Source organism: Rhinolophus ferrumequinum, chromosome X (assembly GCF_004115265.2).
Source record: "Rhinolophus ferrumequinum isolate MPI-CBG mRhiFer1 chromosome X, mRhiFer1_v1.p, whole genome shotgun sequence".
NCBI classification, from domain to species: Eukaryota; Metazoa; Chordata; class Mammalia; order Chiroptera; family Rhinolophidae; genus Rhinolophus; species Rhinolophus ferrumequinum.
Window position 1 is genome coordinate 45,752,118 of NC_046284.1, and position 23,968 is coordinate 45,776,085.

Below are 23,968 nucleotides of genomic sequence, written 5' to 3' on the forward strand. Positions count from 1 at the left end.
CACATTAACAAAATGAAAAATAAAAATCACATGATCATATCAATAGATGCAGAAAAAGCATTTGATAAAATCCAACAGCCATTTACAATAAAAACCCTTAAGAAAGTGGGAATAGAGGGATCTTATCTCAACATAATAAAGGCCATATATGACAAACCCACAGCTAACATCATACTCAATGGGGAAAAGCTAAAACCATTCCCCCTAAGATCAGGAACAAGGCAAGGATGCCCACTATCTCCGCTTCTATTCAACATAGTTCTGGAAGTTCTTGCCACAGCAATCAGACAAGAAAAAGAAATAAAAGGCATCCAGATTGGTAAGGAGGAAGTAAAGTTATCATTGTATGCAGATGATATGATACTATATATAGAGAACCCTAAAGACTCCACCAAGAAGCTATTAGAGCTGATAGATGAATTTAGTAAAGTGGCAGGATACAAAATTAATATTCAGAAATCAGTTGCATTTGTATATACCAATAATAAAACATCAGAAGGAGAAATTAAAAAAACAATCCCATTTACAATCGCTCCAAAGACTATAAAATACCTGGGAATAAATTTAACCAAAGAAGTAAAAGATCTATACTCAGAAAATTATAAGACACTGATGAAAGGAATGAAGGAAGATATAAATAGATGGAAACATATATCATGTTCATGGATAGGAAGAATTAATATAGTTAAAATGTCCATACTGCCTAAGGCAATATACATATTCAATGCAATTCCTATCAAACTGCCAACGTCGTTTTTCACAGAAATAGAACATATAATCCTAAAATTTATATGGGACCATAAAAGACCCCGAATAGCAAAGGCAATCTTGAGAAATAAGAACAAAGTGGGAGGTATAACAATACCTGACTTCAAATTATACTACAAGGCTACAGTAATCAAAACAGCATGGTACTGGCATAAAAACAGATACATAGATCAATGGAACAGAATAGAGAGTCCAGAAATAAATCCACGCCTATACGGCCATTTAATCTACGACAATGGAAGCAAGAATGTACGATGGAGTAATGACAGTCTATTCAATAAATGGTGCTGGGAAACCTGGACAGACACATGCAAAAAAATGAAGTTGGACCACCTCCTTACACCATATACAAAAATAAATTCAAAATGGCTTAAAGACTTAAATGTAAGGTCTGAAACCATAAAATACCTAGAAGAAAATATAGGAAGAAACTTCTCAGACATTACCCGGAGTAAGATTTTTACTGATATACACCCTCGCGCGAGGGAACTAAGAGAAAAAATAAACATGTGGGATTATATCAAACTAAAAAGTTTTTTCACAGCAAAGGAAACCATCAATAAAACAAGAAGGGATCCTACTGAATGGGAAAAGATATTTGCCAATGATATATCTGATAAGGGATTAATATCACAAATCTATGGAAAACTTACTCAACCCAACTCCAAAAAAACTAACGATCCAATTAAAAAATGGGCAGAGGACTTGAAGAGACATTTTTCTGAAAAGGACATACAGATGGCAAACAGACATATGAAGAAATGCTCAACCTCACTAACCATCAGAGAAATGCAAATAAAAACCACAATGAGATACCACCTCACCCCAGTCAGAATGGCTATCATCAATAAATCAACAAACAACAAGTGCTGGCGCGGATGTGGAGAAAAGGGAACGCTTGTGCACTGTTGGTGGGATTGCAGACTGGTGCAGCCGCTATGGAAAACAGTATGGAGGTATCTCAAAATTCTGAAAATGGAACTACCTTATGATCCAGTAATTCCACTCCTAGGTATCTATCCGGAGAAATCCAGAACTTCAATTCAAAAATCTCTATGCACTCCTATGTTTATTGCAGCACTATACACAATAGCTAAGACATGGAAACAACCAAAATGCCCATCGGTAGATGACTGGATTAAGAAACTGTGGTACATTTATACAATGGAGTATTATGCAGCCATAAAGAAGAAAGAAATCTTACCATTTGCAACAACATGGATGGATCTAGAGAACATTATGTTAAGTGAAATAAGTCAGACAGAGAAAGATAAGTACCATATGATCTCACTTATTTGCGGATTCTAAAGAAAAGAATAAGTGAATGAACTAATCAGAAACAGTTTGGGAGACAATGAGGAAAAACTGAGGGTTGCTAGATGGGCGGGGGTGTGGGGGGTGGGGGGGAGGGTGAGGGGATTGGAGGGCAGTCGGTGACCACAGGATGGCCACGGGGTTTGAAAATTAATCTGGGGAACGTAATTTGGTGGTTACCAGAGCGTAAGGGGGTTGGGGGGTGGGGGATGAGGGTGAGGGGGATCAAATGTATGGTGATGGAAGGGGAGCTGACTCTGGGTGGTGAACACACAGTGTGATTTATGGATGATGTGATACAGAATTGCACAACTGAAATCTATGTAATTCTACTAACAACTGTCACCCCAATAAATTAAAAATAAATTAAAAAAAAAAAACTTTAAATACCAATATCACAGAAAATATTGGAGAAGTTAAGTCTACTATTTAAAAAAGGGTGCCAGCTTGTCTTTCCCATATGAACTATGTTTTAGGGTAACTAAAAGGTTAATAAGGGAAGATTCTTCTTTGTTGGGGAATTTCAGAGCTGCCGCTGAGCTGCCACTGAGCTCCCAGGCGGCCGCGTGGCTCAGTTGTTGGAGCGTGTGCTCTCAACCACAAGGTTGCTGGTTTGACTCCCTCAAGGGATGGTGGGCTGTGCCCGCTGCAACTAAGCAGCAACAACAGCAACTGGACTTGGAGCTGAGCTGAGGCCTCCACAACTAAGATTGAAAGGACAACTTGACTTGAAACTGATGGGTCCTAGGAAAAACACACTGTTCCCCAATAAAGTCCTGGAAATACACACTGTTCTCCAAAAGTCCTGTTACCCTTCCCCAATAAAATCTTTAAAAAATAATAATAAAAAAAAAACACAATGAGATACCACCTCACCCCAGTCAAAATGGCTATCATCAATAAATCAACAAACAAGTGCTGGTGAGGATGTGGAGAAAAGGGAACGCTTGTGCACTGCTGGTGGGATTGCAGATTGGTGCAGCCACTATGGAAATCAGTATGGAGGTATCTCAAAAAACTGGAAATAGAATTACCTTATGACCCAGCAATTCCACTCCTAGGTATCTATCCAGAGAAATCCAAAACACTAATTCGAAAAAGTTTATGCACGTTTATGTTTATTGCAGCACTATTCACAATAGCCAACACATGGAAACAACCGAAATGCCCATCAGTAGACGATTGGATTAAGAAACTGTGGTACATTTATACAATGGAGTATTACGCAGCCATATTGGGCTTGGACAGGTATTACTCGAGTATTACTCGGCCATAAAGAAGAATGAAATCTTACCATTTGCAACGATATGGCTGGACCAAGAGAACATTATGTTAAGTGAAATAAGTCAGACAGAGAAAGACAAATACCATATGATCTCAGTTATATGTGGAATCTGAAGAATAGAATAAATGAACAAACTAATCAGAAACAGTCTCAAACATAGAGGAAAAACTGAGGGATGCAAGATGGGAGGGGGGTTGGGGATAAAGGGGGAAGTGAGGGGATTAGAAAGCACAATCAGTAACCACAAGATTGTCATAGGGATAAGAAAGTCAATTTGGAGAATATAATCAATAATGTTTTAAAGATTTTGTAGGGTATCCGATGGACACTTGTCTTATTAGGGAGACCACTTCAGGGATGCTATAGATGCCTGATCACTGCACTGTACACCTGAAGCTGAAGCTGAATAATAATGAACGTCAACTATAATTTTATATGTGTATATATATATGTGTATAAATATATATACATATATATATATATATATATATAGTCACAAGGAGTGGAGTATAGCATAAGGAATAGAGACAGTTGAAATATAATGGTTGTGTGTGATGTCAGAGGGGTAGTAGAGTAGGGTAGGGGGGTTATGACTTTGTGAGGGGTATAAATGTCTATTACATTGTTTTTTACACCTGAAGCTAATAATAAAAAATGGACAAAGCATCTAAATAGACATTTCTCTAAAGAATTACAAATGATCAATAGGCATACAAAAAGATGTTAACATCTTTTGACTTTTTCCTAATGACTTTTCCTAAAGTCATTAGGAAAATGCAAATCAAAATCACAATAAAATACCACTTCACATCCACTGGGATGGTTGTAATTTAAAAATGGAAAAAGTAATTTTTGGTAATGTGTGGAGAAAAATGGAATCTTTGTACATTGCTGTGGAAAAGTTTGGCAGTTTCTCAAGAAATTAAACGTAGAATTACTATATGACCAGGCAAATCTACTTCTAGGTATATACCTGAAAGAATTGAAAACAGGTATTCAAACAAATACTTTTACATGAATGTTCATAACAGCATGATTCACAATCACCAAAAGATGGAAACAACCCCAATGTCAGTGGATGAATGGATAAACAAAATTTGGTATATCATTACAATTGATTATTAAACTTAAAAAAGACTGAAGTACTCACAAATCTTATAATGTGTATGGACCTTGAAAACATTATGCTAAATGAAAGAAACCAGACAAAAACCGTCACATATTATATGATTCTATTTATATAAAACATTCAGCCTAGGTAAATTCATAGAAACAGAAAGCAGATTAGTGGCTTCCAGAGGCTTCAGGGAGTGGGGAATGACTGCTTAATAGGTATAAGGTTTTCTTTTGGGATGATGAAAATGTTTTGGAGCTAGATAGAGATGGTGGTTGGACACGTTGTGAATATACTAAATGCCACTTGAATTGTTCACTTGAAAATTGTTAGTTTAGAGTTTTGTGAATGTCATCTTAGTGAAAAAGAAATCAAGGAATTAAGTTCTGACTCATGCTACAATGTGGATGAGTCTTGAAAACATTATGTTAAGTGAAAGAAACCAGGAACAAAAGGCCACATATTGTATGATTCCATTTATCTGAAACGTCTAGAGTATGCTAATATTTAGAGGAAAAAAATGGCTGTCTAAGGCTGGAGGTAAGGGAAAATGGCAGAAAGAGGACAGGGAGTCATTGCTCATGGGTATGGGTTTTCTTTTTGGGGTGATAACAATGTTCTGGAATTTGATAGTGATGATGGTTGCGTAGCTTTGTGAATATACTAATAATAGTTACGTACTTTTGACAGGCTGAATTTTATGGTATGCGAGTTATATAAAATAAAAAAGAGAATGTACTGTTTAAACAAAAATAATGACAATGTCTATAACATATTAAAGCTACAGTGTATGAAAATAATAGAACAGAGATCAGGAGGGGAGAATTGAAAGTATACTATTGTAACATTTAAAAAAAATTTATTGGGGAATATTGGGGCACAGTGTGTTTCTCCAGGGCCCATCAGCTCCAAGTTGTTGTCCTTCAATCTAGTTGTGGAGGGCGCAGCTCACTGGCCCATGCGAGAATCGAACCGGCATCCCTGTCGTTCAGAGCTTGTGCTCTAAACAACTGAGCCATCTGGCCGCCCCTATTGTAACATTTTAAAAGCATACATGAAGTGGTATTATATAACTTGAATTGTGATAGCTTAAATACATATCCCTAAACCTTAAGGCAGTCACCAAATTAATCAAACAAAATGTTATAGTGAATATGCCACACATAAGATAAAATGGAATCAGAAAAATACTCAATCTAAACCAGGGCATTAAAAAGTGAACAAACTACAAACAGCACAGATAGAAAACAAATACAAGGTGATGATGTTAAACCTAACCACATTTAATATGGTCTACTAAAAGGCAAATATTGTTAGATTGTATAAGAAAACAAGATCCAACTATATGCTGCCTACAAGAAATGCACTTCAAATATAAAGACAGAAATAGATTAAAAGTAAAATGATGGAAAAAATATACCATATGAATATTAACACAAAGTAACAAAACAACAAAAGAACAAGACAAACAAATGAGAAACAAGAACTCATAGACACAGACAATAGTTTAGTGGTTACCAGAGGGTAAGGGGGGTGGGGGGTGGGAGATGAGGGTAAGGGGGATCAAATATATAGTGATGGAAGGAGAACTGACTCCGGGTGGTGAACACACAGTGGGATTTGTAGGTAATGTAATACAGAATTGTACACCTGAAATCTATGTAATTTTAGTAATAATTGTCACCCCAATAAATTAAAAAAAAAGAAACCTGGATGGATATTTTGCTATATATGTAGATTTCAGAGCAAAGAATATTAACATTTTCTTTACTATGTTACCATTATCATGATAAAGAGATCGTTTTATGGGGAGGACATAAAAGTCATAAATATTTATGCATAAGTCATAAATATTTACCTAATAACAGATATTCAAAATAGATGAAGCAAAAACTGATAGAGCTGCAAGGAGAAAAGCTTTAGCACATTTTCATGTGCCCTTGGCTGCTTCTGCTTGTTCAGAGAGGACAAAAGAAAATACTGGTTTCTCAGTGCAGGAGAAAGATTTATTTATGAAAATGGCTTGAGGCTGTTATTTTTTTCTACTCCATGGGGTGGGGGGAGTTTTCTGCATTGCTGCTGGCCTTAGGGTGGGCACGGGCTCCATATCTGAAAGTACATGGTCAATTTAAGAACGTATTTAAACCCAGTAATCTCAAAGCCTGGCTTCTTACTATACTGATTACTATAAGCAGGGCGCTATTTCCGCTTAGATGCTTTCTAACTTGTCTTTAACCTTTCCTGCCTCTCTAATCTGATAAATAACCACATACTTTTTGGCCCAATTGGCTTGATGCTTGGTCATCTGATTCCGAGCCTAAATTTTTGCTGAAGGGAGCCAAATAAGGAAAGCTACTGCATGTGAAACATGACCAATGGAGGTTATACCAGTAGTTAACAAACTCAAGTTGCTCCTCTGTGTGTTTTTGTATATTAATGTAAATGAAATATAACAAACTCTCCTTTTGGAACTAAATAAATTTTCCCTCCACGCAGTACTTTCTGCATTGTCTACAATAGTTACCTACATGATTTCAGATTGCATAACAACCAAGATACACTGGTCCTTACTTGGACACTAGTAGCACTGGAGGGTTTGCAGGACAGAGCATTCAAATTCCAGGAGTTCATCTGGATTTAAGATCTCTGAAGAAGCTCAGATAAGGTGGGCACCAGGCCAGACTCAAAAGGTTTTCTTTAGCTATAGACAGACAAGAGTATCCTGAGGTACAGTGGATTCACTGTAAGTCCCCTGTGTGCAAAGGCTAATTCTAAAGTGTCTCTGGTACTTCGATGGTGCTGGGAAAAATGCTCATCCTTGACTGGGAACAAAGGTTTCCAAAACATGCAGCTTACTACTTCTCATGAGGCAGAGATACCTGTAGTGTCAAGTATCTCCAACACAGAGGATTCCAAGTTTTTTGATGTAGGCATCTTCATGACTAGAAAGTTATTAGATTTTGAGTGAAACAGAACTTAGTAACTTGTCTTCTGACCTTGAGAAAGTTACATTCTAAGGTTCAGCTTTTGCATCTGTAAAATGGAGATCTTGCTCTGTTTGACTGTATCAGGGTTGTTTACACTCAGATGAAGTGTTGTGTGTAGAATGGCATTTGAATGAGAACTTTATAAATGTAAGATGTTACTCCTGCTGTTACTGAGGCGTCAGAGGTAATCTTCCTTAGAGTTCAAACAAAGTTCAAATTATTGTGTTAGACAAAAATCACAGAGATCTGACATCTGGTTTACCATTGTGGTTGTGCTAGATTGGCAATAGCAAGCACTTTACTGGCCTCAAAGAAATAGACCAGAAAATGATTTGACTTTAAATGAAAGGCTATGCACTTCCTGGTAGACTCCATGTGGCCTCATTTGAAATTAGCAAGTAGTCACAGACTGCCTTTGGTGTGAGAGCCTGTTCCATCTTCCATAATCTCCAGTCTAAGCATTCACTCTGGTTCCCTCGATGAACCAAAGGGAAGCAGATCTGAAGTACTTCTGCAGGTTCACCTTTCACAGAAGCTCTTGAGGCTAGAAAACCACTTGTTTTAGGTGCCTTAAGTTGCCTTAATTTCTTGGTCTAGTAACACTTTGGGTTTTTTACTGACCACAGAAATGTATACCTGACTTGGTAGATTTCTCTGGTGGAAGTAGCACTACTAGGAGTTCTCCTTCTTTAGTTTTCAGACATCAGTTATTGGTGCTTAGAATCTATTCTGCCAATGAGGCAACTGAGATTTGGAGTAGGATGGAACACGCCAAATGACCACCTGAGGTGAGGTCAAAATGCATTCTTTAGAGATCCAGTAGGCCAATATTTAGAAAAAGCTAAATAATTTACTATCATAATGAACTTACTTTGCTTCATTTCACCCTAAGAACATTGGAACACAGCTTCCAATAAAGCTTGGTATACTAGGTCTTGGAGTAAGTGCTATTAAGTCATATTTCTGCTGGCCTATCTCTCAGTTCTAAGTGGAAGATGCTAACATGCATTTCAGTTTTATCAATTCATCCTCATTTTGCCACAAATAGAATAAAGCACCTCTACTAAAATTTGGAAACTAGAAGCAGTTGTGCATTTGTCAGGGTATCAACAGCCAATGGACAACACACTTAAATTAGGATAATCTGAGGAGAGTTTAATTAGAAGCATATAGGTGGTATGGAAGGGAAACACTGAAAGGTAGTGCAGGAATCCAGGGCTAGCAGCACAGCAGCAGCAGACTTATCATCATAAACAAACACCTGAAGAGGTGAGAAGAAAGAGGTTACAGGAATCAGAGGGGGAGTTCATCAAGAAGAGCAGGTCATCTTCAGAGGAGCAAGAACATTCAACTGTGGAGCACAAGTCAACCTGAGGTGAACCCATAGGCCCCATGAACATAAATACGCTAACCTCAGTCTGTCCCTCACTCTGCTATACTGCTGGGGTATCCCATTGGTTGAACCAAACCAGAAGCCAGAGAGCACAGCAATCGTCTAGGGCAGAAAGCAGGGTGAAGAATTCCATGTGAATCTGAAGGAGAATAAAACATATCTGGCATAAATTGGTGGGATGTCAGCAATTTGTTACCCTTTAGGTTCAGGGGCTGGGCATGCTGTCCACTCAGAGAAATACAGAAATAAGCTTACATAAATGTGATGTTAGCCTATCCATGTGTTAGGGAACAGGTTGGTGAACCAGCTTCCTCCAGACAGCTACTGCTGGCAAAAGCCCAATGATCTATCCTGGCCTGGCCTAGAATTAGTAAGATTTGGTAGTCAAAGATCAAATAGCATATATCCTCTTGGAAATACAGGTATCTTTCTGGTGGTGTTGATTTTGGGTTGCTATCATAGTACCCTACAGCTAATGAACATTTGTTACCGTGGAACTTGAGAGACTGGCCTATCCAGATTTATTCCTTCTGTGTTCCAATTTATGAGTATTTCCACCACACAAACCTTCCAAACATCCTGAATATACTCTAGAAACCAGTGCTCTAAAATGAAAATGACACATGACTTTAAAATAGGATTCAATTTATTTTTAGAGCTGCCTAGGGATGAAGGTGTTTATAGTCCTTCCTGAGAACAAAGAGTCTCCGTTAAAGAATCCAATTGAAGTCCTGACCAAACAAAAGTGACTGCTTTTTGCTTCTGTGTTGACAGACATGGGAAGTACTACCAGAGCCAACTCCTAATCAGGCTCTTAAGAGAATCTTTGACAGCATAGCTGTCCCTTATTTTGGATGCAGACATTGGGAAACTAGGCAACCTCTTAAAATACTTGCTATTGATCTTTGTAAGGATGAAAGAATACATGAAGCTTAAAACAAGGAATCTGGAGGCAGGGCGTTAGACAGCTCCACAACCACCATCTATAATGACCTCAGCAAATCATTGCACATGCTGACTTATTTTTATAGGCAATAGTGCCCTCTTGTGATTAACATATGAATAAACTTCTGATGGCTTGGCAGTGAGTTTTCAATTAAACATGCCAATTGAGGCAAAGAACCTCATTGGCACCACAAGAAATGGAAAGCGTTTTTCAAATTTGGCCAAGTAAGAAAAGACACAGTACAACCACAAGAGGTCCAATAAAACCTCTTTTAGAAGCTCGGAAGTGATGAGTGTGACACCAACATGGCATGTGAGTGAGTGTGTGATATATATATATATATATATATATATATATATATATATATATATATATATATATTTGTTTATATAATTATATATATATATTTGTTTATTTATATATTTATATATTTATATAATTATATATTTGTTTATATAATTACATATATAAAATTTATATATATTTATATATATGTAAAATCAATTGGTTGGTACATGTAATAACTATTTGTATCTGATTAAGCAAAACAGCTCATTCATTGCCTGCCTATGTGGGAAAATCATTAATTTTATGACTTTAAAACTCACTGTAGATAACTACTAGAGCAGCTACATCAAGAATAATCTTTGAATATTCAGTGGCAAGGGAGGGTAAACAACCATAAGGTCCTAGAACGGATTGGGTTCACGTACTTTAAACAACACAGCAGAGCGGGGGATAGTTAGGGGTTTTAGGAACCACATAGATTAGTTGCACATGCCACTATTAAAATGTTATGAGGTCCTTTTTGAGGCAAAGTTTTCAACCAAATAAAAATGAAAGGGAAAGCTACACATAGCAAAATCTCTGGAATTAGTGTTTGTGACTGTAACTCAAGGAAGAACCTTTAAGTGTACAGCATGTAGAAAAAACTCTGGGATGTAATATGGCATTTTCATTTACAATTACCCATTAGTGTTTTCATGCATGTGGCTACATGGGAAAATAAAGTTAGAATTTGCAATTGGCTGGCTTTGAAATCAATAGTATTATTAGTTAATTACTATTGTTTAGAACCTAACTTTTACTACTATAGACTCTAAGTTTTAGATTGAGTTCATATCAGGGCCTAAAATTCTCAGGGGTTGTTTTACCTTTTAGCTACATCACAAATTTTATTATAGAGGCTTTCAATGCCTCTTACTTTCAGCAAGTCCTCAACTATTTTAGAGAGCTACATGTGTTCATTATAACTCACTACTCTGCTTTACACATTATTAATGAATTCTTCCTCAAATAGAAGGTACTTCTGCTTCCTTTCTCAGCCATCAACACAATGTTATTAATAAATTTATTATCTCAAAAATACCTTACAGTGGGTTATTTTCTTCATTGAAAAGTTTATATTACTGTATGTTTTGTAGCAGCAATCGGAGTGATTGCAGCAATCGGAGGTTTCCGCAGAAACCTCTTTTGGTTTAGAATTGCTCTAAATGATTCTCTGAGAAGGGACTACTTGTTGATGTACAGATGTGTAGCCCATCTGTCAATGAGCAGATTTTGCCACAGAGGCTGAAGAGATACACAACAAACCATCCTTATAACAGATGATATCTTTAATCAAATTGATATTGGTGAGTTAAAAAACATTGAGAAGATGACAGCTAGGGAAATAAGGTATTCTATGACTATTTATAATAAAATGTTTAGAATAAAAAAGAATAAGAAACAACAATTGGCTTTGTAATTGAAGAGAGAAGCCTAACCAAGTATTTGTCTTCCCAGTTCTTGTATAAGCAGAGACCACAGGAGAATAATTCTTACATAAGAAGCACAGGGAAAAGAATCATCAATTTTTTTTGTATATTTTTTTGTGTCTCAAAATTATTTGGGAGAACTTTGCTTGGTCAGGGATGAACAAAAGATGTAAGAAACACTGAAACTGGAGGCATCTGGTATTAAAAGTGTCTTGGAGAATATAATAGTAGACAAATTACTACATTAGATATAATTTGGCATGTAACATAAACATTTAAAATGATGATTTAAGTGACTAAAAATGACCTATATTGAAAAAGTCAAATAAGAACTTAGGGGATAAAAATCAAAATAAATTTATTCTCAGTAGTAACGATGCAATAATATAAATTCTTTCTCTCTCTTTGATAAACATGGATATAAAATCTTGTTGTCTGTATTCTAGATTTTCCTACATTTTCTGTAAAGAGTGACTCATGTCAGGTCACACCTAAATGACTCAACATTTTGAGCTAAAAGACTGTTTACACAATATACACATTCTTTACTTACACAGCAAAATAAGCTTAACACTTTTATATTAAAAACCTGGGATATAGTAGGATTAGTAGCACCATGAAAAATAATTCTTGCCCCAAACTGCAGTCTTTTATTTTACTCAGTGTGATTCTTCTCTTAATTGAATTTTTAACGTGCCGTTTTAGTTACTGGGTAAAATATATAATCTTCATGTTATAATCCTTGGAGAAAGTCATTCTGGACCCAAAAGTAAATTCATTTACTTATTTCTTTCTTAGAAAAATAATAGCGACCTTGCTCTGGCACATTGCTGAGATACATACGAATCTCCATGGTAACTAGTCAGCATATTCTCTTGGTCATATATAATAGCACCATTGGTGGCAGCAGTGGTAAAGTTGGGGAGAGTGAGACATTGCATCCTGGGAATCTTATATGTATACATATATATATATATATATCACATTTAAAATCACAAGGAATTCTTCAAAATGTTATGTCCTCTTCATGCACACTTGACATCGGCTAATACGTGTCCTCAAGTCTCCTGCCTTCAGTGTTTCTGACTGAGGTTTGCTGGGAAATAAGAAACGAGACAATCAGATTCGTCTTTTCTGGTATTTCAATTCTATTATTGGTTCAAATTCACACCCAAACCTTCTTTTTGTGTTTCTGATGACTGAATGGTTAACTTTTGAGCAACGTGATCTAGTGCAGTGCCTGGTATGACCAAAGTATTTTTGTGACTCTTCTCCACTCCACTTTTACCTTTGTCTATTTATCTCTCCCTTTCTTTGTCTTATACATTTTTCTAATAGTCCTAAAATGAGGGGGATCTGGGCAACTGATGATGAATAAATGATAATATATAATATATAAGAAATGAATAAAGATAATACATAAGAAAAATAGTAAGAGATGACGTCAGAAACATGGCAGCGTGAGGGGTCCCTCTTGATTTCCCTCCTTGAAGTTACAACAAGTTTAAGAGCTATTATTCAAAAAAGGAATCCCTGTGCAACACACAAGCACATGTGAAAGATCTGCACGTTGAAAATCTGAAGGTGGCAAATTGGGGCAAATAAGGGAGGAGGGAAGTGAGAAGCACAGAGATGGGGGCAACACACACAGCCCGCAGCTCACTGCAGTCCTGTGGGAGGAGATGATTCAAATTGCAGGTGCACTCTCTGTGGAACCAAGTATTCCTGCTTGTCTGATCAGCATACAATATGGCTAAACCCAGGCGACTTAGGCAGACACCTCCGGGGAAAGATGAATACAGGAGTGTGACAGCTGTCGTCTGACGGTTCTCAGTGATAGGAAGAAAATAAAGCTACAGAACCTGGCTGCCCCCCTGCAATCTCCCAGAGCTCGCCTTCCCGACACGCTCCCAGTGCTAGCAGTGGGCCCCAGAAGAAAATGGTAGCAGTTTTGGATTAAGGAGCAGAATATCTACAACCCTGAGAACTGAAAAGACAGTTCCTGAGTGGAGGAGCACATTGTGGCTAATTTCAGTGACAAGGGGGAAGATATTGGGGTGAGGCAGCAATGGTCTGGCAGTCACCATTACTTGGAGAACAACAAAGCCACAAACACACGATCTTCCTCTCCCAGCCCATCCTGCCCCCATATTTTGTGGCTGATCACATTGGGGGCACCCAGGGCTGCTGAGGCCCACAGCTCTGCATCTGGCTGCAGAGACAGCACTGGGATTTCAGGGGCTCAGAACCCCATCGAATACCACATCCTCCCACAGGGATGGTTCCCTGAGACCAAGGAGACCTGGTCACAGAGGAGACACCCACCTCCCCAGGAAATCTCCCTCCTCAAGAAACTGGAATAGGGCAAAAGTAAATAAAACACTCCAGCATTACCTACTAGAAAGCAAAAGAAAGAACTCTTCATGTCAACCTGCTGCAGAATTCATTCACAAAGACGCCCAGGAAGAGAAATAATCCATCAATTACAATGAATAACTAAGGTAAAAAGGTAGATCAGAAAGAAAATGAAATCTCCAGAAAATAAACTTAAAGATATGGAAATATGTAACTTAAATGACAGAGAATTCAGGATTGCAGTTCTAAAAAAAACTCAACGAGATGGAAGAAAACACAGATAGGGAATTTAATGACTCAGAAATAAAACAACAAGCAAAATGAATACTAAAGAAATTGAAAATTAAAAACAAAATTCTGAAACTGAAGAAATCAATAAAAGAGATGAAGAATGAAATAGCAAACTTAGGAAATAGAGCTGACCAGGTGGAGGAAAAAAATCAGTGACATCAAAGAGGGAAACCTGGAAATGACAGAGAAGGAAGAAGAGAAAGACATGAGAGTTAAAAGAAATGAAAGAACTCTATGAGAACTATCTGACTCCATCAGAAAGAGCAATATAAGAATAATGGGTATACCAGAAGAAGAAGAAAGAGAGAAGAGCATAGAGAGTCTATTCAAACAAATAGTTGACGAGAACTTCCCAAACCATGGAAAGAACTGGATCCTCAAATCCGAGGAGCAAACAGAACACCTAATTATCTCAAACCTAAAAGGCCTTCTCTAAGGCACATTATATTGAAACTGTCAAAAATTGATGACAAAGAAAAAATTTTCAAGGCAGCCAGGGAAAAGAAAACAGTAACCTACAAAGGAACGGCCATTCAATTATCATCAGATTTTTCAGCAAAAACTCTACAAGTTAGGAGGGGATGGAATCAAATATTCAAACTATTGAAACAGAGAAATTGCCAGCCAAAACAATATATCCAGCAACATTATACTTTAGATATAAAGGAGGAATAAAGACATTTCCAGATATATAGAAGAATAGGGAATTTTGCACCACAAGGCCTATATTACAGGAAATACTGAAGGAGGCTATTTGACCTGAAACAAAAAGACAAAAGGATACAAAACTATGAGTAAGATTACTAAAAGACAGACAGAAGAAGGAAATGGCAACCCCTACACAAAATAGGGCACTATACGTTTAAATATAACATAAAGGGTAAAGAAGAAAAAACATTTTAAAAAAAGAAATAGAAAAGACTATTTACTACTGCAACTCAGAAATGAACTCACATAATAAATAGGGATAATTTGTGACAACAAAAACATAAAGAGGATGAGGCAAACTTCTGAATTTGCAAAAGGGAATGAAGATAAGATGCATACTAAAGAAAAAGGACTATTGTATATATCAAACTTTCTTTTACATAAACAAAATGGTAACCACCCAAAAAAAAAATCCAGAACTGAGACACATAATATAAAAAAGAAGAAACACAGGGAAAAACAATCACAGAATACCATGAAAATAAAATAACAGACAGAAACACAAAGGCAAAGAAACAATGGAGATGCTGAGCTATCAGAAAACAAAAGATAAAATGGCTATAGGAAATCCTGAAATATCAACAATTAATCACCCTAAAAGTAAGTGGACTGAACTCACCAATAAAAGGGCACAGAGTAGCAGATTAGACCAAACAACAAAAACAAAAACAAAAATCAAAACAAAAAAACACCAAACGTGATGTCTTCAAGAGACACATCTCAGCTGCAAGGACAAATATAGACTCAAAGTGAAAGGGTGGAAAATGATACTCCAAACAAATGGAATCCAGAGAATACCAGGTGTAGTACCATACTTATGTCAGAGAATACCAGGTGTAATACCATACTTATGTCAGACAAAGCAGACTTCAGGATAGAAAAGGTAACAAGAGACAAAGACGGATACTCCATAATGATAAAGGGGACAATACAACAAGAAGACATAACACTTATCAATATATATGTTCCCAATCAGGTGACATCAAAATATATAAAGCAACTACTAACAGAACTATAGGGAGAAACTGACAAAAACACAATTATAGTAGGTGACCTAAACGTGCCATTGACAGCATGGGTAGATCATTCAAACAGAAAATCAATAAGAAAACATCAGCCTTAAATGACACACTAGACCAAATAGACAATACTGGCATTTACAGAGCATTTCATCCTACAACACCAGACTATACATTCTTTTCTAGTGTACATGGAACATTCTCAAGTATAGACCATATTTTGGGACATGAAATTAACCTCAGCAAATTGAAGAAGACTGAAATCATACCAAGTATATTCTTTGATCGCAAGGCTTTGAAATTGGAGATCAACTGGGAAAAGAAAGAGGGAAAAACCACAAATACGAGGAGATTAAATAAAATGCTACTAAAGAACGACTGGGTCAAAGAAGAAATAAAAGGAGCGATCAAAAGACACATGGAATCAAATGAGAACGGCAATACAGCATATCATAATTATTGGGATGAGGTGAAAGCAGTATTAAGAGGGAAATTTTTATCATTACAGGCCTATCTCGAGAAACAAGAAAACTCCCAAGTAAGCAACCTAACATTACATCTTAAAGAACTAGAGAAAGAAGAACAAATGAAACCCAAAGTCAGCAAAAGGAAGGAAATAATAAAAATTAGAGCAGAACCAAATGAAATAGAGAACAAAAAGACCATAGAAAAATATTAATGCAACAGAGAATTTGTTCTTTGAAAAGATTAATAAAATTGACAAATCCTTGGCTAGACTCACTAAGGAAAAAAGTGAAAAGACACAAATAAAATCAGAAATGAAAGAGAAGTTACAATGGGCACCATTGAAATACAAAGGATCATGTGAGAATACTATGAAGGACTATATGCCACCAAACTCAATAACCTAGAAGAAACAGACAAGATTTTAGAAATATATAGCCTTCCTAGACTGAATCACGAAGAAGTGGAAAATCTAAATCGATCAATAGTAAGGAAATTGAAACAATCATGGAAAACCTCCCCAAAACCAAAAGTCCAGGACCAGATGGCTGCACTAGTGAATTCTACCAAACATTCAAATATGATTTAATATATGTCCTCCTCAAACTCTTCCAAGAAATTGAAGAAGAGGCAATAGTTTCTAACTTATTTTATGTGGTTAACATCACCCTGATACCAAAACCTGGTAAGGATAACACACAAAAAGAAAACTACAGACCAATATCTTTGATGACTACAGAAACAAAAATTCCTTAACAAAATACTAGCAAATCAAATACAACAATACATTAAAAATATTACATATCACAATCAAGTGAGGTTCATTCCAGGGGCACAAGGATGGTCCAACATATGCAAATCGATCAATGTGATACACCACATAAATAAGACAAAGAATAAAAATCACATGATTATATCAATCAATACAGAAAAAGCATTGACAAGATACAACATTGATTTATGATTAGAACAGTTAATAAAATGGGTATAGAAGGAAAGTACCTCAACATAATAAAGGCCATATATGACAGACCCTTAGCTAATATCACACTTAATGGTGAAAAACTGAAAGCTTTTCCTCTAAGATCAGGAACAAGACAGGGTTGACCCCTATCACCAGTGCCTTTCAACATTATATTGGAAATCCTAATCAGAGCAATCAACAAGAGAAAGAAATAAAAGGCATCCAAATTGGAAATTAAGAAGTTAAATTGTCACTTTTTGCCGACAACATAATTCTTTACATAGAAAACCCCAAAGACTCCATCAAAAAAAGTATTAGAAAAATAAACAAATATAGTAAAGCTGCAGGATACAAAAATCAATGTACAAAATTCCACTGCTTTCCTACATACTAATAATGAAATTTCAGAAAGAGAAATGAAAAAAAAGCAATTCCTTTTGCCATTGCTACAAAAAGAATGAAATACCTGGGAATAAACACAGGATGTGAAGGACCTATACACTGAAAACTACAAGACATTATTAAAAGAAATACAAGAAGACACAAAGAAACGGAAAGATTTTCTGTATTCATAGTGGGAAGAATCCACATAATTAAAATGGCCATATTACCCAAAGCAATATATAAACTTAATGCAATCCCCATCAAAATCCCCAGGGAATTTTTTAAGGAAATAGAACAGAAAACTCATCAGATTTGTATGGAATCAAGTAAGACCCCAAATAGCCAAAGCAATCCTAAGAAAAAAGAACAAGGCTGGATGTATCATACTCCCTGACTTCAGCTTCTACTACAAAGTGAGAATAATTACAACAGCATGGCATTGGCAGAAAAACAGACACACAGGCCAATGGAATAGAACTGAAAACCAAGAAATAAACCCACATATATTTGGGCAGGTAATTTTTGACAAAGGAGCCAAAAACATACAATGGAGAAAAGAAAGCCCCTTCAATAAATGGTGCTGGGAAAATTGGAAAGCCACATGCAAAAGAATGGAACTAGACCGCTATCTGTCACCATGTACCAAAATTAACTCAAAATGGATCAAAGACCTAAATATAAGACCTGAAACAATAAACTGCATAGAAGAAAACATAGGTACTAAACTTATAGATCTTGGTTTCAAAGAGCATTTTATGAATTTGATCTCAAAGCAAGGGAAGTAGAAGCTAAAATAAATGAATGGGACTATATCAAATTAAAAAGATCATGCACAGCAAAGGAAACCATCAACAAAACAAAGAGGCAACCAATTAATTGAATGGGAGAAGATATTCGTGAAAAACATCTCAGATGAAGGGCTAATACCCAAAATATATAAAGAACTCATATAGCTCAACAACAAGAAAAACAAACAATCCAGTTTAAAAAATGGGCAGAGGACCTGAAGAGACATTTCTCCAAAGAGGACATACAAATGGCAAATAGACATAGGAAAAAACGCTTAACATCACTAATCATCAGAGAAATGCAAATCAAAACCAAAATGAGATATCATGTCACACCTGGTAGAATGGCTATTATCAACAAGACATGTAATAACAAGTCTTGGAGAGGTTGTGGAGAAAAAGGAACCCTCATACACTTTTGGGGGGAATGTAAATTGGTACAGCTACTGTGGAAACAGAATGGAGGTTCCTCAAAAAATGAAGAATAGAATTACCATATGACCTAGCAATCCCTCTTCTGGGTATCTACCCAAAAAACCTAAAAACATTTATCCATAAAGATATATGTACCCCTATGTTCATTGCAGCATTATTCATCGTGGCCAAGACATAGTAACAACCAAGGTGTCCTTCAATGCATGGTTGGATAAAGAAGATGTGGTACATACATACAATGGAGTATTACTCTGCCACAAGAAAAGATGAAATGCTGCCATTTGCAACAACATGGATGAGCCTTGAGATTATCATGCCAAGTGAAATAAGTGAGGCAGAAAAAATCCAGAACCATATGACTTCACTCCTATGTGAGACATAAAACTGAAAGCAACAAACGAACAAATGAAGAAACAAAAACTTACAGACACCAGTTTAGAAACAAAAACTTACAGACACCACTTATAGACAACAGTTTAGTGATTATCAGAGGGTAAGGAAGCAGGGGGGATGGTAGAAGAGGGAAAAGGGGGTCAAATATACAGTGTTGGAAGGAAAACTGATTCTGGGTGGTGAACACAGTATGCAAATATATAGGTAATGTATTATAGAATTGTACAATTGAAACATAATTTTACTAACCAAGGTCACCCCAATAAATTTAATGAAAAAGAAAACATCTCTTGAATGAAAAAATAAGTTACATGTAATCTTTAAACTGTGTTCATTTAGAAATATTAAGTAATTATGATTCAAAAGAAGCAAGATATAAAAATACATTTAAACTGAGAAAAAATCCATTAGATCAAAGTATCCTGAGGTAAATGTGTTATATGTGGTTTCACTGATTTAAATGCTTAGATGAGAGGCTTGAAAACATCTTGGGAAAATAGTTCACTGGACGGAGCACAGATTATAGCTTCAATTTCTGGATGGCCTCAATCTAGCTGAACAGCTGCTCACTTGTAATTGTGCAGGTCACATGACCTTTGCTTGCTTTGTCTGTTTTGCTATTGAAGAATTACCACCGAGTCATCTCAAATCACATGTACCTATTAGCTAAGTTTGTTTTTCTGATCTGAGTCAGGTATATGAGGAGAACAAGCAAGAATAGAGGACACAGTTCACTGAACTCCTAACATTTGTTGGTAATACCCATCCACGGATTGCCTCTCTTTTCCCTAGCATTTCTGAAGGAAGCTAAGGACCTAAAGAAAACTAAAGGCATAAGCACCTTACCTGAACATGTCTGACACATCTACAGTTGCCAGCCAAAAGCTGTAGGAGTTGGCATAATAATTGCAGGTACCCCGCCCATGGCATTCAATGAAGGGAGCTGAACGAAACTCTTCCAAACAGGAACCAGGGGAGGCCAGGGCTTGACCTGAGCCCTCTGCCCCTGCACTTGTGTGCTAGAAAAGACAAGGAAAAATGTGCCACAATGCCCATGTGTTATAATACCTTAGTGGATACCCAAAGATATGTGCCAAAATTGGCCAAAAATTCAAATCCAGTGAAGGAACTAAGGTCAGAGGAAAGAGAATAGTGCCCACCCCAAGGGTACTCAACAAAAGCAACAAGATAATAAAAATGCGTTCTAGAAAATGTGTAAGGGGGAACACAGTGCTTGGACAGCAGCTATTTGAGGTCAAGCTTCTTACTATGCAAATGACTGGGATTCTTCACATTGGGAAGAAATGTAGATACGGTGGATAGTCAGCTATGATGACAAAAACAAGGAAGTGTTTCTTACCATCATGAAGGAATAACCAATCCAGAGAGAATCCCATCCCTGAGGACAACGAGGAATCTGGATGGTCTGACTGTGAACTGCAATCACCACAGCTGGAGCTTCGCACACTGCACACCTAGTAAAGGAAAGGGAAAGGGAACACAATCTACAGAGTGAGTATGTGGGAAATAGCAGCCCCTCTTCTTTGGAAGCCTTCCTGGTATAGAAGCCCATTAAGGTGTATTTAATGCTCAGAAAAGGAGGAGAAAATGCACTTTGAGAATTGCTTTTGCATAAACCCTGTCTCCCAATATATACAATAAAGTTATAAATGAAAACTAAGCTTTTTTCAAGAAACTACAGAATCACTGATATAGCATTTCCATTTTCCAATCTGCCCTAAATTCATACTTGATATAGTCATTGCCATAACTGCTCTAAGAGTTTGGCTTAGTGTATTGTACATACTGTTTGCTGTCAAAGTGCCCAACTGGAAGGTAGACATTTAGCAATGCTGAAACTGTGGCAAGAACAATGTCTAGTAAACTGGAACTGGCACTTTCTCAAAACTATCCATTATTTTTGGTCCAAAGGATGTTTATTAACTATTCGGCCTATCTGGAGAAGTACTACATATCCAGAATGCCGGGCAGGTACCCAGGCACTTGGAGATGTGGCTTAAATCTATAAAATCAAGTAAAACAGTAGCAGAGTAAATACAACAGAGTGTACCAAATCTTTAATAAAAAAACATGAGGAAACCCATGTAATTTTACTAACCATTGTTACCACAATAAGTTAAAGAAAATGGGGGAACATTTTAAAAATGCTGAATCAATTTGGCAAAGTTTATCTACAAAATAGGAAATACCTTTAGGGGACCTTTCATTCCCAAGAGTTGGAACAGACAAAAATCACACAAAAAGGATTCGGGCAAATGCATTTAAAAACGCACCCTGAATTTGTTACTAAGAGAGGCTGGACTAGGTTTAACCATTATATTCAATGTCAAATAAACTAGATTTTCCACTAGCTTATCGTTTATGGTTACTGGATTCCTAAATAAATTGGGTCATGATCTGAATGAAAATGGCAATATCTACTACGCCTAGGAGATCAAGTTAAACAGGGTTCTAATTCACAGGGATGTAAAGTACAGCATAAAGAATATTGTCAATAAATAAAAACTAAAAAAAAAAGTAATAACTATGCATGGTGTCAGATGGTACCACACTAAATGGGAATATCATTTCGTAAAATATGTATGCCTAACCACTACGCTGTACACTTGAAACTAATATAAAATAATACTGAATGTCAACTATAATTGAGAAATAAAAATAATAAATTTTAAAGTCAACACTAATCAAAAGGAAAAAAAAAAAAACTATGGTTCTAATGTGGCAAAACTCTAGGATATCTGTTTTAATGGTACAACCTTCTTTAGTTACTCATGCTCCAAACTTTAGCTATCACTTCTTCCTTCCCAACTGCCAAATCCTACCTTATTTTATCAACGTTATACATGTCCCCCACTGAGAGTTCCAATCTACTCCTACCAGGATTACAGCAATACCTTTAATCTAACTGATCTCTCTAACTCAGGACTATCCCCTCTGTAATTCATGTTACACACGAATGGCTCTGTAATCTTCTCTGATGTGAGGCTCAAAAACTTTTCAGGGATCCCCATTATATACCAAATAAATTACAAACTAAAATCTGACACTGAAAGTCTTCTACCATCAGGGTTTAAGCTAACTATCCAATCTCTCCTCCCTATGCAAACCTTTATAAACTACATTCTAAACACATCAATCTAATACCTATTCCCATGTTCTCTGCCTAGTATGTCTTTTCCCCTATAATTGCCTGTGTCTCAAGTCCTTCCATTCTTCAAGGACTAACCAGTTCAAAGCGCATTTCTTCCATATAGTCATCCCGGTTCTCTCCAGTTGGAATTAAACATCCCTTTCCCTATGCTTTCATAACATTTTATTAGATGTATTATGGCACTTGGCTCAAGCTTGATATATTTTAGATTAATTTACCTATATTTGCTGAATGACTAGACTGTAAGCTCTTTGTATATTATTACTCTATGCCTATCATGGGGCTTGGTCAAAAGCAGGCCATCAATAAACATGGGTCAAACTAAATACTGAATTGACTATTACAAAGGCACTTCTGTTCTACCTAACCCAGGAGTATGACCAGATTATTAGCTTTGGACTCATTTCTGACTAGCTAAACTAATTGGGGATTGGTATAAGTCAAAGCTATACCAATGTCTCACCGACTAATGAATGGCTGGATGCTCTGGCCTTTCAGGGGCTCCATGTTCATTGGCATGGGCTCTGGAGTGGAGAGCCAATAAGAATAGTCATTTCTTGAAGCAAAGTTGCAAACATTATTGATGTTGCAGAACATGAAAGGCATGGTACTGAAGCGACGAAGGCAGCTGCCGGCTGTTCCTAGGTAGAAAAAGATGAAGGACTGCATCATGATGATACTTCAGTTTCATCTAAAACACTAACAAACAGCCTTTCAAAGAAAAACTTGCCCACATTTCTTAGATAACAAATATACTTTAATTCTTCAATTATAAGATGCACATTTACTTATATTTTAACATTTTAAAAATCAGGATATAGCTTACAATTTGTGTAAACATTTATTGTGGTAGCTCATATGTTCCCCAAACACTGTTTTCAAACTGGTGCTACATCTTAAAAATAATGGTGTCTTATGAAGAATATTGGATAATTTATTGTAGACAAGTGAAGGGCACATATTGATTCCTTAGAATATCATATCAGCATTTCCTCTCCAGGCTTCCCTCTATTCTTCTAAGACATCCCCAGTATGTATCTTGTGTGGGTTTGCAATCTCTTTAAGTCTAGGGACAACTGTAGTGCTGACCAATATGTAGAGCAACCACGGACAGGTTAGTAAGTGACTAACAAAAAGGAAAAAAATAAGAGAGAAATGAAGGGAAAAAAATTAAAAGAACAACTAGAGCTTTTGGATTTTTGGGCTGGTAGGGGCAACAGAGTTTATCTCTACCAGTGATCAGGTCTTCCTTTTCTCATTTACTCACAAAAGAATGATGAAAAATGATGTACCCCATCACACATTTTTAAGTTGATATTTAAAATGTTTCATCAGAAGTTTAAATTGATACTGTACCAGTTATTGAGTTATTGTCTCTCAGCTCCAAACCCACCCATCCATACTCTATTCTTTAATACTGAGGCTAAGAC

The 23,968-nt window shown here is 36.5% G+C and overlaps 1 protein-coding gene across 6 annotated transcripts in view; it reads right to left on the minus strand.

Annotated features, from left to right (window-relative positions):
• Positions 1 to 23,968, minus strand: part of COL4A5 (collagen type IV alpha 5 chain) — a 370,566-nt gene that overhangs the window by 63,034 nt on the left and 283,564 nt on the right. For 4 of the 6 annotated variants that reach the window (XM_033112875.1, XM_033112869.1, XM_033112893.1 and 1 more), the window contains exons 39-41: positions 23,002 to 23,179; positions 20,727 to 20,841; positions 20,213 to 20,385 (exon numbers count right to left, since the gene is read on the minus strand). In XM_033112875.1, coding sequence (XP_032968766.1) covers positions 20,213 to 20,385; positions 20,727 to 20,841; positions 23,002 to 23,179 — 466 coding nt within the window. Of the gene's footprint in view, positions 1 to 11,905; positions 12,661 to 20,212; positions 20,386 to 20,726; positions 20,842 to 23,001; positions 23,180 to 23,968 lie in introns of those variants that run through there. The other 2 variants (XM_033112912.1, XM_033112902.1) reach the window with 1 other exon arrangement.